General features: G+C 43.5%; 2 protein-coding genes across 2 annotated transcripts; both read right to left on the reverse strand.

The window, feature by feature from the left end:
* Positions 1 to 243: 243 nt before the first annotated feature.
* Positions 244 to 5,399, reverse strand: wbp4 (WW domain binding protein 4). Its single transcript, XM_083633897.1, has 10 exons — positions 5,294 to 5,399; positions 5,065 to 5,137; positions 4,897 to 4,959; positions 4,071 to 4,194; positions 3,748 to 3,939; positions 3,006 to 3,076; positions 2,756 to 2,831; positions 2,316 to 2,557; positions 1,475 to 1,698; positions 244 to 1,058 (listed from the first exon to the last, which is right to left on the reverse strand). Coding segments are annotated over exons 1-10 (1,269 nt in total). The 5' UTR covers positions 5,296 to 5,399; the 3' UTR covers positions 244 to 856.
* Positions 5,400 to 9,394: 3,995 nt separating this feature from the next.
* Positions 9,395 to 9,781, reverse strand: LOC310773207 (protein BTG2-like; the record flags this gene model as incomplete). The annotated part of the gene is made up of 1 exon (XM_083633102.1): positions 9,395 to 9,781. One exon carries the CDS (start codon positions 9,779 to 9,781, stop codon positions 9,395 to 9,397), a length of 387 nt encoding a protein of 128 aa, XP_083489228.1.
* Between the last annotated feature and the right edge of the window lie 4,885 nt (positions 9,782 to 14,666).

Consider the following 14,666-nt stretch of genomic DNA (forward strand, 5'->3'; position numbering starts at 1 on the left):
GTGTGCCAGCTGACCAGGAATTATTTTATCTAGTGGCTGTTTTAGTGAAATAAATTATAATCCTGTATTGAAATGCATTATATTTCATAGAATAAAATGACTTGAATGAGATCAGTCTGCTGTCAATCATCAATCATAGAGATCACATCCCCCCTTTAATCACCTCTTTTCATGCTAAGAAAATATGACAATCATTTACTTTACATGACCAATGTTCAACAAGGATGCCTTACTAGCTTTACATAAATTACACCAGTAAAAAAAACAATACAAATATGGGAGGGGAGGAAGGAGGGCAATCCAGAAATCTCTATCACAATTGCTCTGTATAATGTACTGTATGTCTGGACGTAACAGACCACAGGAGAATTATATTTACATTAATAAAATTATAGTAGTAGGATTAGCAGATTGGAGAGTTTACAATGTTGTGTGGCGGAGATAACGCCTCTATACTCATATATTTTAAATTGATAATTTCAGAGCAAAGGGAAGGCAATGGATAGTATCCAAGGCTGAAAATGTTTTTGATTATGGATCCTTGTGACTCAAAGTTCTCAGCTTAAGTCCTAAAGGCCAATTTTTCCTCTGACTAGACTAGAGGATGGAAGCAAAAAAAACAAAACAAAAACATGTGTAGCATACCGCCCCCGTCTGGCAGTCAGGTTAATACATCTTGGGTTTAAAAAACCCCACATCCTAATACAGCATAGCCTTCAAAGACCCAAGCAGCGCATCCAAATGTCAAAGCTCCCTGACAGCCACTTTTCACCTGTGTAGATGTTTTATTTCACATATTAAAAGTCAGAATTCTCATCACACTGGCTGTAAATTTGACAAAGTGCATGTGTTTGGGTCAGTCGTCTTCGACCCTTTGTCGGATACTCCTGGATTTGCCATTCTGCGTCTTGCTCTTCCTGAACGAAGTGGGTCCACCTTCCTCTCCAAGGGAGGTGATGGTGCGTTCCTTGAACTTGGGTTTGGGCTCTGGGGGAAACTCATCTGGAGCGCTGGCAGCACCTCCATCCACCTGGGGCAACTGCAGGTCCACACTCACACTGGAAAGGTAAGAAAACAGAAAAATGTTATCCTGTCTCTGAATGCCACATCTGTAGACTAGAAAATCAAATCTGCTGATTTGTATTTTGTATTTATTTATTTGAGGGACAGTGCACATTAATTAACATTACTGTAAACATGCCAGTGTTAGCCAAACGGCTAATTTTCAACCGATGTCCCTTGGCCAGAACTTAAGATAGCCATTCAAAACAAACACCAACAATAAAACACACAAGCAAATAAAAATAGAAGTAAATATAACATGTAGCAAGCCAAAGCAGTGGGCACCATGCAAGTTAAGACAGACTATACAGGCAGACAGATCGGCACAAACAGTTAAAACATGCCAACATTAAGATCACATTATATAATTCACTATAAAACCATAAGCATGATGAAACAATCAAACACTTACTATGGGTCCTCCACCTCCTGAATCTGTTCCCAGATCCCATACGGGTTGGCTCTCCTCGTCCTCTTGGCTTGTGCCTTCTCTATCTCTTTCTTCTCCTCGGGTTCAGCCATTGTGCTTTGGACCTCTTGCTCTCCTTTCTTCTCTTCACCGTCCTCTTTCTGAGCATCATCACTCACTTCATCTTCTCCCTCCTTTTCTGAGGGCTCGGTGTCTGCTTTTCTTTTCTGAGAACAGCAAACAGGGACATTTGTTAGTAGAGTCTAAAATCTCATTGATATTACTGATAACCTGTGTGGTCCGAGGATCATGTTCATAGAATCATAACACTATGAAGTTACAGTTCTTCTTCTTGTTGTTTCCCCCCCATTTTCTCCCCAATTGTACTTGGCCAATTTTCCCCCCTGCTGGCCCGGTCGCTGCTCCATCCTCTGCCGATCTGGGGAGAGCTGAGACTAGCACCATGCTTCCTCCGACACATGCGCAGTTGCCAGCTGCTTCTTTTCACCTGACAGGGGGCGCTTCACCAGCAGGACGTAGCATGTGGGAACTGGGAAGATCATGCTATTCCCACCAGTTCCCTTCCACCCCGACCAGGCGCCCCGCCCGACCAGAGGAGACGCTAGTGCAGCGACCAGGACACATACCCCCAAACCGGCTTCCCACCCGCAGACACCAGCCAATCGTGCCTGTATTGAAGCCCGACCAAGCCGGAGGTAACACGGGGGTGCGAACCTGCGACCCCCATGTTGGTAGGCAGGGAATCTACCGCTAGACTACCCGGATGCCCTAAGTTACAGTTCTTGTTGACTAAATTCTCATTCGCTGATGTGAGTCTTCTTACCTTGAAGCTGATTTTGGGGACTTTTGGTTGTTGGCTGGCTTCTTCATTGTCTTCAGCCTCCTTGGACAGCTGAGCTCCGTTGGAACTCTCCTCTCCCCCTGAGGGAGGCTCCGGCTGAGGGGTAGATGACTTCTCCTGGCCCTCTCCTTCCTGACTCTCTCCTTCTCTGCTGGACCCAGAGCCAGATTTGGATCCAGTTACCTCCTTTGAGGGAAAGTCCGCTGGCCTCTCCCAGCTGGACTCTTTGGAGAAAGATGGAGAGAAGAATAGCAGAAGGTGAAATGGACTCCAGAAAGAGAGCAAAGTGCATAGCATATCAAGTAAACTCAACTGGGATTTAAAATCAAGTAATAATCATTTGGTGCTTTAAAAAATATAGACAGTTGTTAATTTATTTGTCTTTTTAAGCTTTTGTCATCTGCGGCTGAGGCTGAACTCACCTCCAGTCTTTGTGTTGTAATAGTAGGTATAACCATCAGGACTGGCGGCTTCCATCCAAGTACAGCCCGACGAACTCTACAGGGAAAAACAGTGAGCACACACCATCACTGGAAGGCTGAAAGATGTCACTTCATATCTAAATATATGTAATAAGCAACCAACACCAGAGGCTAAAGTCCATTAAAATAGGTAAATAGTGAAAGAAAGAAACAAGTAATGTGTGACAACCAAAGATTGATGAGAAAGTACCTGGTTCTGTCCATGCTGTGCAGAGTCTGAGCTTTCTCCCTGGAAGCCCTCTGGCTTTTCCCACCGAGATTCTGTTGTAATTAGGGATGTTCATCAGTTATCGAAAATCGATAATTGATCGTTAAGGAATGGAATCGATCATGTGGAATTTTTATCGATTTTGTTATAAAAAAAAAATTCTGACTAGGTTTGGGTGGAATTCGTTCCTCCTCGCCCCACTCCATTGCACAGTCGACTAACGTGAGGTGGAGCTTCATATAGTCTCTAGTTTTCTGGCTGGGCACGGGCCTTTGTGCCAACAAAACTGTTTTAAACATGGGCAATTCACACCGGCATGCGCCGGGGACAGCAGAGTGTTGGAGAGGAGACACATTGAAATAAAGAGTTCATTGAGGAGAACACGTTGTCTTTCGTATTTTCTGCCATAGGCATTCATTTGGTAAAAAAAATATATATATATTATTATTAATATGATCGATAATCGATAATTGATCGTTAATTTTCCCCGATTTTCGATTATGGAAATTTTTCAAAATGAACATCCCTAGTTGTAATAGTACAGAATCATTTAAGGTTCACTAGCCACATACAGTAAGTAATCAGATTACAAAAGGAGGAATTTTACTTAGTGCAAGTATGCAGCGCAGCAGTCACAGTAGAGATAAAAAACTACATATAAATACATATGACCTAAAAGTATGAAAATATCAGGGCAATAAGTTGATGTAAAGGTTATGCTCACCTCTGGTTACAGTGTTGTAGTAGTATGTGTGTCCATCATGTGACTTTCCTTCCACCCAAGTCTCTGATTTGGCGGGGGCTTTAGACTCCTTTCTTGCATGCTTTTTTGTCTTTTCTTGTCTTCTGGGCTGCTGCTGCACCTGTGGCTGTGGCTTTGGCTGTAGCTGGGGCTGTGCCTGAGGGGGTGTTGGGTCTGGGGAAACCAATCCCAATACAAAAAAATACATTAAAATGCGATCAAACAGCAAAAGTTCCTCTTGAGCAGCCTACTTTGCTCTAACAAAGTCAACAGATCATTTATCAGAAGAAAAATCACACAAATACCTGGCTCTATTCCCATCCTCTTCATATCTTCCTGATATGCCTTCATTGCAGCTTCCTCCATCGCTGCAAACTCTTTTGACATTTTTTCTTCCTGCTTTAGCTTGTCGATGCTCTTCTTTTTAATCTGCAGCAAGGAAGATGTGAGATGATGAATGGCAGGTATTGATAACCAGTAAGAAGACAACTTTGGCATGAGAGTGTTATGCCCTGAAACGTATCTCTCTTGCCAGTCCTGAGAACAGTGCCAAGTTGTTCTTGTTCATTGCAGGCCATGCCTGTTCTGTGCAACAGAGACCCCTACTGACTATCATAGTATACTGTATGTATATTCTTGTGTATGCCAACTGCAAGCCTATGTATTGTGCATGTGTATGTATGAACAAACTAAGGCTCTGCATGGACAGGCTTAATTCTGAATTTGTGAATACACTAAAATTGAATTCAAGTGGTTTGAGATTGAATTTGAAAGTAAAGTGGGAAACAAATTCATTCTTGAATAGCAGGAGTCTTAAATTAAATGCAGACAGATTTAACAGATCTGTAATATCAGCTGTTTGACAGGTTGATGGGTCATGACAAATGTAAAATGCACACATAACTGTCCTTACACTGCCAAAACATACAGGGTTATAGTGAATCTAACATTCAGTTCACAATCATTGAATTGAATTTATATATTTCATGCAGTTCAAATGATTATGCCATATCCTGGAGTTCATAATCAGTAAAACTAAGATTTGTTCAGCAATGCACTCTTGACTTCTGGATTGATACACCCCGGTTACAAAGAAGAAAGAAATGTTGTAAGGATTGCAATGAATGATACCTCAGCAATTTTTGCAGCAACATTTTCTTTGTGGTTCTTGCCTCTTTCATGGAACTCAACACTCTGCAGAGGAAAACAAACATGATGACAAACAAACACTTGCTTCACAACGAGAAGTCATATTATCATATGAGCCCAGCAACATTATTGATGTTTTGAACTACTCACAGGCTTATTGTCTGCTATCCAACACTTGCAGTACTGACAGAATTTCTTCGGCTGTGATTTCCAGTAATCAGCCCTGAAAAGGCACAGAAATAATGAGCAGACATGTTTAAATCAAACTAGCATTGAAGGCTAACGGTAACTTTGGCTGGCTGCATTACTGGCCTGACGTTAATCCATTATCTGTAATGCATATCGTGCATAAAAGCTTTAAGGGAATCTCCATACTCACATTTTTTTGTAATAAGTCTTGGTTTCAAAAGACGGCGAATAAGCTAAAACGAGCGTACACGTCGTTAACTTACACACATTTCAGGAACAACAACACTGTCCGTTTCTGATGACGCAAAAACTAGTCGTCCTGTTCTTCGTCTCTTCTTCTACAGAGCACGCCCCTACAGAGCACGCCTCCTAGTACAGAGCACGCCTCCTACTAGTACAGAGCATGACCAAAAGCGAATTCCTCTCTATCAAGGAGCACCTCAAACAAACAATAGTCCGAAGCGCTCCTTCCCAAACAAGAAAATGTTACATAATAAATAAATAAATATAGCTATGGCATGTTTTACATATTCTCACAAAGCGATCTAGATGGATAAATAACACTACAGGTGACAGGAAAATGTAACGTTTGATCTTATAGGGTGAGGTGTTCCTTTTTTAAGATGAAACACAGCTTTTACATAATTATTACATCTTTATTATCACACTATTACCCATATTATCATGTTGTCACTAAGCTGTAATGTAAAGTGCTACCAGTAGTTCCTTGACAGCCTATTTGTATACTGCTTGTGTTTTTGCCAATGCTATATAATAGGCCTACAGGCAGAAAACGTTATGCTGACCAATGCTGTCAGTTAATAAATGTGAAAGGAAACACTGGGGGAAACAGGGAGAAGGATACTGACTCCAGAGAAGCCAGTGACACACAGAGATGTCAGAATCACTTTTACAACAGCGCTCTCCTTAAACACTGATAAGAATTCACTGTGCAATCAAATCATGAAAACCTGGCTCACTCATTGTTCTCAGATCTTTAGGCTACGTTCACACAGTAAACCTTAGTGCTTGAATCAGATTTGTTGCTCACATCTGATTTTTTGTGTGGCTGTTCACACAGACTTTTTAAAAGTGGCCCACATCAGACTCCAGTGTGAACAGGTCACAGCCCTGAAGTGAGCCGCATGCACAGAAGAACAACAATGACGTCACACGCAGCACACTGCTGTTCTACGTAAACCCAGAAGAAGACGGCAGTAAACATGGTGGTAGCTGACGATGTTGTTTCATCTGTTGTTTACGGTTGAATTTACAAGTTATTGTGCAGTGGAAGCCAGCGAATATTGGAGCAGATGATAGCGAGGAAGAGGAGAAAGAGATAAAGAAAATTAATAATGGCTTTCTGTGGAGCAATAGCTGCTACTTCTTGCTAATACTTATAAGGTCTAAAACCTCACTGTCCCTCCACTGATTAGCTCCCTCACAGCTGTCCTCCATGTTTGTAATCACAATCTGCCTGCTTGGTCCTCCCTCCTCCTGCCAGCGCAGAATAGTGACGAATGTCGCTCTGGAATGATGTAAAAGTCACATTGAAGCATTAAGTCAGATATGGGCCAGATGTCTGTTCACACCCGAGTCACATTCCAAAACATCAGATTCGAATCTGATGTTTTTCCACATTTGAAAGGCTACGTTCACACAGCCATCCTTAGTGCTTTAATCTAATCTTTTCCCACCTAAGTGACTCGGGTCAGTCTTTTTCATGACTGTGTGAACAGTACAAGTCACATTGAAAGTGACTTTTTTAAAGACGACCTGGGCTACTTCCAAATGTGGAAAAACATCAGATTCGAATCTGATGTTTTGGAATGTGACTCCGGTGTGAACGGACATCTGGCCCATATCTGACTTAATGCTTCAATGTGACTTTTACATCATTCCAGAGTGACATTCATCACTATTCTGCGCTGGCGGGAGGAGGGAGGACCAAGCGGGCAGATTGTGATTACAAACATGGAGGACAGCTGTGAGGGAGCTAATCAGTGGAGGGACAGTGAGGTTTTAGACCTTATAAGTATTAGCAAGAAGTAGCAGCTATTGCTCCACAGAAAGCCATCATTAAAATGTTGGCTCTCTTTCTCCTCCTCCTCCTATCATCTGCTCCCGTATTCGCTGGCTTCTACTGCACGATAACTTGTAAATTAAACCGTAAACAACAGATGAAACAACATCGTCAGCTACCGCCATGTTTACTGCTGTCTTCTTCCGGGTTTACGTAGAACAGCAGTGTGCTGCGTGTGACGTTATAGTTGTTCTTCTGTGTATGCCGGTCACTTCAGGTCCGCGACCTGTTCACACTGGGGTCTGATATGGGCCACTTTTAAAAAGTCTGTGTGAACAGCCACACAAAAAATCAGATGTGAGTAACAAGTCAGATTCAAGCACTAAGGATGGCTGTGTGAACGTAGCCAAAGTAGCCCAGGTCGTCTTTAAAAAAGTCACTTTCAATGTGACTTGTACTGTTCACACAGTCATGAAAAAGACTGACCTGAGTCACTTAGGGGGGAAAAGATTAGATTCAAGCACTAAGGATGGCTGTGTGAACGTAGCCCTAGAGCAGTTACAGCAGACTCCTCTCACCATAATTACCTCTTTACACATGTCAGTTAGAGCAGCTACAGTACAGTAGACTCCTATCCCCATTACCTCTTTACACACTTCAGCTACAGCAGCTACAGTAGACTCCTCTCCCCATATTACCTCTATACACACTTCAGTTAGAGCAGTTACAGTAGACTCCTCTCCCCATATTACCTCTATACACACTTCAGTTAGAGAGCAGTACAGTACACTCCTCTCCCCATATTACCTCTATACACACTTCAGTTAGAGAGCAGTTACAGTAGACTCCTCTCACCATATTACAATAGGGGTCTACTAGCTGCTCTAACTGAAATGTGTATAGAGGTAATATGGTGAGAGAAGTCTAATGTAGCTGCTCTCTGAAGTGTATATAAAGGTAATAGGGTGAGAGGAGTCTACTGTAGCTGCTCTAACAGAATGGTGATAGGAGTCTAATGTAGCTGCTCTCCAACTGAAGTGTGTAAAGAGGTAATATGGGGAGAGCTATTGTAGCTGCTCTAACTGGATTGCTGCTTCTCACAGGTCGGGAATATCACATGAGTGCCGTTTACGTTAGTATTTTCACCGTACACAGGTTTGTGTTGTATTATGTGAATAGCGGTACCTACCGTATATTAATTCTTAAATCTGCATTACTTTCAGCTGCTATCGTTAGGGGGGAATCATCTTGCTACACAGTTGGAAACAACTGTTTAGATTGATGATGTATATTAACACCAACATTGGCCTTATTTATCTGTCTAGAAATACCCTAATTACCGTAGCTCCCAAGTTTGACAGCCACTAAGGTCTATTAAGTTAGAGGGAAAATTCCTTTGCTTAGGCTACACAGGCAAGGCATTTTTAATGCCTTCAGTAGGCGTTTAAATCACTGCCCAGCGATGACCGTATTTTTCTTCAATATGAATGATAACCATAATAACCAAATAATCATGCAAACTTTTTTTTAGGCTACTTACCACAAACAAATTAAAACTAGGTAATAGCAATTATACTGTACATTGACATCAGCATTGTCTGCTATGTTTGACAAGCAGTTGTGTAAGTTAGTTGTCATGTTGCTCAGTGGAAACACAAGTTTAGCCCAGTGCTCACGTTCCTGGGCCAAAGTTATTTGGCTTTTGGCCATCAGTTGAAAGGGGGCATCAAGGGATCTGTCTCCCAGCCCAGTAGATACACATAAAGATACAAGTACAAACTAGTTGGTGCAACAAAGATTTTATTGAGGCACACAGATAATGTAGATGCGTGTGTGTGTGTGTGTGTGTGGGGGGGGGGGGGGGGTATTCGCTGCTCTCTCTCTCTCATTCTTGCAGGAAACCACTCCACTGGTAGGCACGGGAACACTGTCACTCTGTCTGGAGGCAGGTTGTCATGATTTCCCTCAAGTGCTGCTCTGCTCTGCAGTGTTGCCAAGCAATGCCAACTAGCTACACTTTCAGAACCCCCTGACGACTTTATTCTCACAGATACACACACAGCGTTTGCTTGTCATTTAACGGCGTATGCCGAATCTGGCCCGGGTGGGCGGAGTCAGAACTCAATATCTCACAACGGCATTAAAAAAATAAAAAATAAAATCTACTTTCCTTGGAAGAGTTGGCAACGCTGCTCTAACCTCGCGTCACCAGGCTCTTCCCGAGGAGAAGTCTGCTCACATGCAGACATTGCTCTGCTGCAGTGTGGCTCAAACACCGGGGGGTCGGTCGGAAAACTGCTTGGCAACCTCATACAGGACGCAGATGGAGCCGTTCTCGCCGATGCGGTACGCCACCTCGTATGGATCCACCCACAGCGTTAGCTCCGGGGGCAGCAGTCCGAAAAGCTGGCGGGGGCTCAGTCCGATCCGACCGGCCACCTGGCCGAGTAGAGGGTCCATTCCGTGGTTGATGCGAATGCACCTATAGCCGGAGGCTTTCTGCGGTCTGTCGGGGAACCAGTGGTGCTGATAGTGGTCTAACATTGTTTTTTGGACACAATCTCTGAAGACTTGGAGCTGCTGTTCGTTCAAACAACCTCTTGTTCTCAGAAGTTTGGTTAAGAGGGTCGCCGCTGCCGTTACTTCTGGGATCATTTCGGTTTTTGATCCATATCCTTGCCGTTTCATATTGCCACAGTATGTTCGTCGTCTCCACAGCTGAAGCAATTAATTGCATTTTTTTTGTCTTTTACCAAAAAAGTGAGGTTGCGAGTCAAGCCAGCCACTTATAAAGCACGCGGGAAGTGTTGATGACGTCACTAATGGCGTCATAGCTACTGTGACGTCAAACGAGTTACGAGTATGATGTCACTCACAGTTGCAAAGAACCAAATGAAATGTGAGTTCACGTGATGGGCTGGTTTACCAGGCTAACTCACAGTGGCGTAGTGGGGCATTTCCCCTTTCATTTTTCCCATTGGAAATGTGGTCAGTGTTGCGGGTAATGCATTACAAAAGTAACATGAATTACTTTTAGCCGTAACAGTAATATAACTTATTACCAATAGGATTTATACCAGTTATTTTGTCAAGTAGCCTAACACAAGTTACAAATTGAGTATTTTTAAAAAAATCAAAGCACATGCCTATTGAAATAAAGATAGCTACAATAATTTCCTAATTAAATTGTGTTTTTATGCAAATAACCACTATAGATTAGAATAACAAAGGAAAGCATAACATTTAGACAGTTTAAGGCAGTTGAAATTCTTTTTCGGGATGGTTCAGGGGTGGCGATGTCATTCTACTACTGCTGTTATTTTGGTGAAAGTACGGTAAGTCAAGTTTATTTGTATAGCACATTTCATACACAGAGGCAATTCAAAGTGCTTCACATAAAATGGTTGACAGGAAAATAAAAGAATAAAAGAAGAGAATAAAATGGACATTTAAAAGCATAACAACAAAACTTAAAAAAAGAGCATAAAAAGTGCATTAAGCAACAGGCGCAGCAGTTGCAAAAAGAGCTAAAAACGTATAGAGGACTCATTGGGTTTGCATAATAGAATAAATCAATTTATCTATATTGAGTCCCCCGACATCATGACTATATAAGAAACATGACTACACACACATAAAAGTAATGCAAAAGTAGTGTAATAAGTAACAAGTTACTCTAGTCTCAATGCCAGACCCATGAGAGTTCTAATGCTGGCATAACATTTAGACAGTTTAAGGCAGTTGAAATTCTTTTTCGGGATGGTTCAGGGGTGGCGATGTCATTCTACTACTGCTGTTATTTTGGTGAAAGTACGGTAAGTCAAGTTTATTTGTATAGCACATTTCATACACAGAGGCAATTCAAAGTGCTTCACATAAAATGGTTGACAGGAAAATAAAAGAATAAAAGAAGAGAATAAAATGGACATTTAAAAGCATAACAACAAAACTTAAAAAAAGAGCATAAAAAGTGCATTAAGCAACAGGCGCAGCAGTTGCAAAAAGAGCTAAAAACGTATAGAGGACTCATTGGGTTTGCATAATAGAATAAATCAATTTATCTATATTGAGTCCCCCGACATCATGACTATATAAGAAACATGACTACACACACATAAAAGTAATGCAAAAGTAGTGTAATAAGTAACAAGTTACTCTAGTCTCAATGCCAGACCCATGAGAGTTCTAATGCTGATACACTACGTTACTGCATGCTGCAGATCTCCCTCTGGGTCTGGGACACTTTCCCTCAGCCAGCTGGGATAGGACGTTGTAACGCCCAGGCCACACCGTGGCCTGCTATGTTGCTGATTGTGTGTGGTTATTTCCTGAGGAGCTAATTCAGTGGACTTCAGTTTTACAATAGAGAAATAAGTAAAATAAGTGATGTTATGTTTATTCCTTGTGTATTAGTCTCTGTCTTCTCCCCACCTGTTGCCCATGTTCCCTGTTTAGTCTGCCTTTCCTCCCACCTGTTGCCTATTAGTCTGCCCAATTATCTGAGTTCTCCCCACCAATCAGCTCTCCCGTTTTGCCCTCTGTGTTCCTGCCTTCCCCAGCTGTCCCTCATGTTTAGTTACCTGTCTATATATTGTCTCAGTCTGTGTGTAGTCCTTGTCGAGTCTTTGTTTCCCCTGTCCTGGTATGTAGGCTATATGGTCCTCTGTGAAATTGACTTTTGATTCTGAGTTAGTCTAGCCTCTGACTAGTGTGTTCTGTTATTTAAGTTTTTTCAGTAAAACATTTTTGTTCCTCTAAACCTTGCCTGCTGCCTATTTCTCTGCATTTGGGTCCACACACTTTTGACATACCTGACAGGAAGTGAACCGTTCACTTGGCCAGTAGTCTCTTAAAACAGACTGTCTCATCTACATCCGGCGAATGCAGCTATACACAGTCTGTACGTTACACCCCCAGAACATGCACAAGGAAGTTGGGAAAAAAACCTTCAGACAGGAAAGAAATTCGACAGAATCCGACCAATCACGACACGTGTGTCCACGAAAAATGCAGCATATTGGATTCTGATTGGACTAATGAGCGGAAGACCCGCCTTTCTGCGATTCTGATTGGACTAATGAGCGGAAAACCCGCCTTTCTACTTCCCATTCCGGTTGGTGCATGATTCTCCCCCACGAAGTACAGACGGTATGGCGGAAGCATTTGAAAATTGCGGGAGCCAACTCGTCTGTTCTAAGTAGTGTTAATTTCGTTAACGAAAACTATGACGAAATATGCTCGTCAACGCCCTTTTTTCCCATGACTAAGACGAGACGATGACGAGACGGTACCCACGTGATTAAACACTAACTGTGACGATATCAACATCCAATATCGTTGACAAAAAAAGACGAGACGAAAATGTAGTTCACCAAATAAAAACTGTGCCAAAATCTGTCTTTTTTTTCGTTGACGAAAAAGGAGGAGACGAAATATTTTAACGTTAATCGTTAATCTGTTTCCTGTGCTGCGCACACCAATGTCAATATAAGGAAAGATTGCTGCCAATCATCACAGCTGCACGCAGTCAGGACAGAGGAGGACTCGTCACCTGTTTTAGCCTCCATGGTTTTAGCTTGTTTTTAATGGTCTCGATTTTAACCTACTTGTTTTAGCACTCGATATGCTTGGGAGGAAGAAACGGCTGGATATCTGGGTTTATTTCCGTTACAATGACGCAGAGAAAAAACCCGAATGTGTTGCTGTATCACATGGGAAGCCGTGTGGCCATAAAATAGCAGGGAAAAACACTACAAACTTGAGGAGACACATCAAGTGTTACTACAAAGAGATTGAGGTAAGCCAACTAACGTTACTAATGCAGTGGTTTTGCACGTAGGCTGTGTTTTATACTATTGTAGCCAAGGAACCGGAGAGTTGTAGTTGGTACAGGTTCTTTATTCACAGGCTCATTCAGCTCCTAGCAGCTAGCTTCACAGCTAGCTCTACACACAGCAACCGTCTCAGCTCGCTCGCATAGCTAGACTGACATCCGGCCCGCGGCCGCTGGTCCTATATACCCCCTTCCCCCTAGGAACACACCCACACACATTAGTTCCTAGCTGCAATCTAGACACTTCTATTGCACATCACATTACAGGTAATACCTGGATTACCTGGAACGCTACATACTCCCCGCCCAACAATAAGTCAACGCCCACGTTGACACCCACAACCCACACATATCCCCCCTGTACCAAAACACACCAACACTTACATTCTTGTATTCCCCCAATTTGTCTCTTATTATTTCACCACTTCTTAATTTCCGTTCCACCACCACCATTTGCATTTCTTTCCATTCCTTCCTCTTTTCCCATTCCTTTAAATTCAACCCACATTTCAATTCTCTTTTTACACACATTTCAATTTAACTCAAACCCATTTACGTTTTCCCTCTTTTCTTTACACTCATTTTCAATTCAACCCACATATCATTTCAGTTCGACAATAACCCCAACATTTACCTTATTTCTCTTTTCCCAGCAACTTCTTAATTTTTCATTTAAACCCCATTTCCATCCCCCCTTTCACAGCTTCTGTCCCACCTGAAGCACATTACAGTCAACACAACGAAGGCAGTAGTCCCGCACATCCTCCTCGTGTTTGCCCCAGTAGTAAAGTTCACGAACCCGGCGGGGTGTCACTTCAGGCCCGAAATGACCCTTCCAGCTGCAGCCTCCGTGAGTCCCCCGTAGCACCAACCCCCGCAGGTAGCTGGGTACAACCCACTGGTTCCCGCTCTTCCCATGCCCCTTTCTCTCTAAAACCCCATCTCCACCCAGTTGCAGGTCCGAAAACATGTTCCACAGTCCCTTCGTGGCACCGGAACACGTGCAAATCTCCTCCACAGGGGGCCGGCGTCCGGCCGCTACCCACCCGTACACCGGACCGATCTCCGCGTCCTCCATCTGTCTGCGTTTCCACTCCTCCTCGTCGACATCCATGATGGCGTCTATGTCCTCGTCTGTCAGGTCCCCATCTGAACAGCCTCCCTCGTCTTCCTCCACCTCTTGCACTCGTTCGTTCTCCCGTCCCGCTCCCCCAGGGAGCGGCGTGCTGAGGACAGCAGGGGGAACACCACCGGTGTCGATTTCCACCTCGGCTCTCCGCAGTGCAACCGTGGGGGGTATGTAGCGGCTAGGCTGGGCCGGTTCCCCCGGCGGTAACCCCCCAGGCTCACCCAGAGACACGAGTGTCGCTCCCCCGACTGTAACAGCTCTGCAGATGATGTCGCTCACTTCCCTCTGGCTGTTCAAAACGATCCCCGCTCTCCTGATGGTCTCGTCGCTGATGATGATGTCGCCCTCTACCGGCTGGTATGCAGAGCAGCTAGGCTTCTCCGGCGTTAGCAACACCCGTCCATCTGGACAAGCAGTCCACACTCTCCTGACCTGAATGACCGGCTCTGCACTGCTCCGCTGCTCCGCTGCTTGTAGCTCAGGCTGCTCCACTGCTCCGCTACTCCGCTGCTCCTCTGCCTGTTGCTCCCCCGGCTGTGTGTCTCTTCCAGCGTTCACACTCTCAGTGCAGTCTCTTG

This window comes from Poromitra crassiceps (genome assembly GCF_964638095.1).
Source record: "Poromitra crassiceps genome assembly, chromosome: 3".
In the NCBI taxonomy this organism is placed as follows: domain Eukaryota; kingdom Metazoa; phylum Chordata; class Actinopteri; order Beryciformes; family Melamphaidae; genus Poromitra; species Poromitra crassiceps.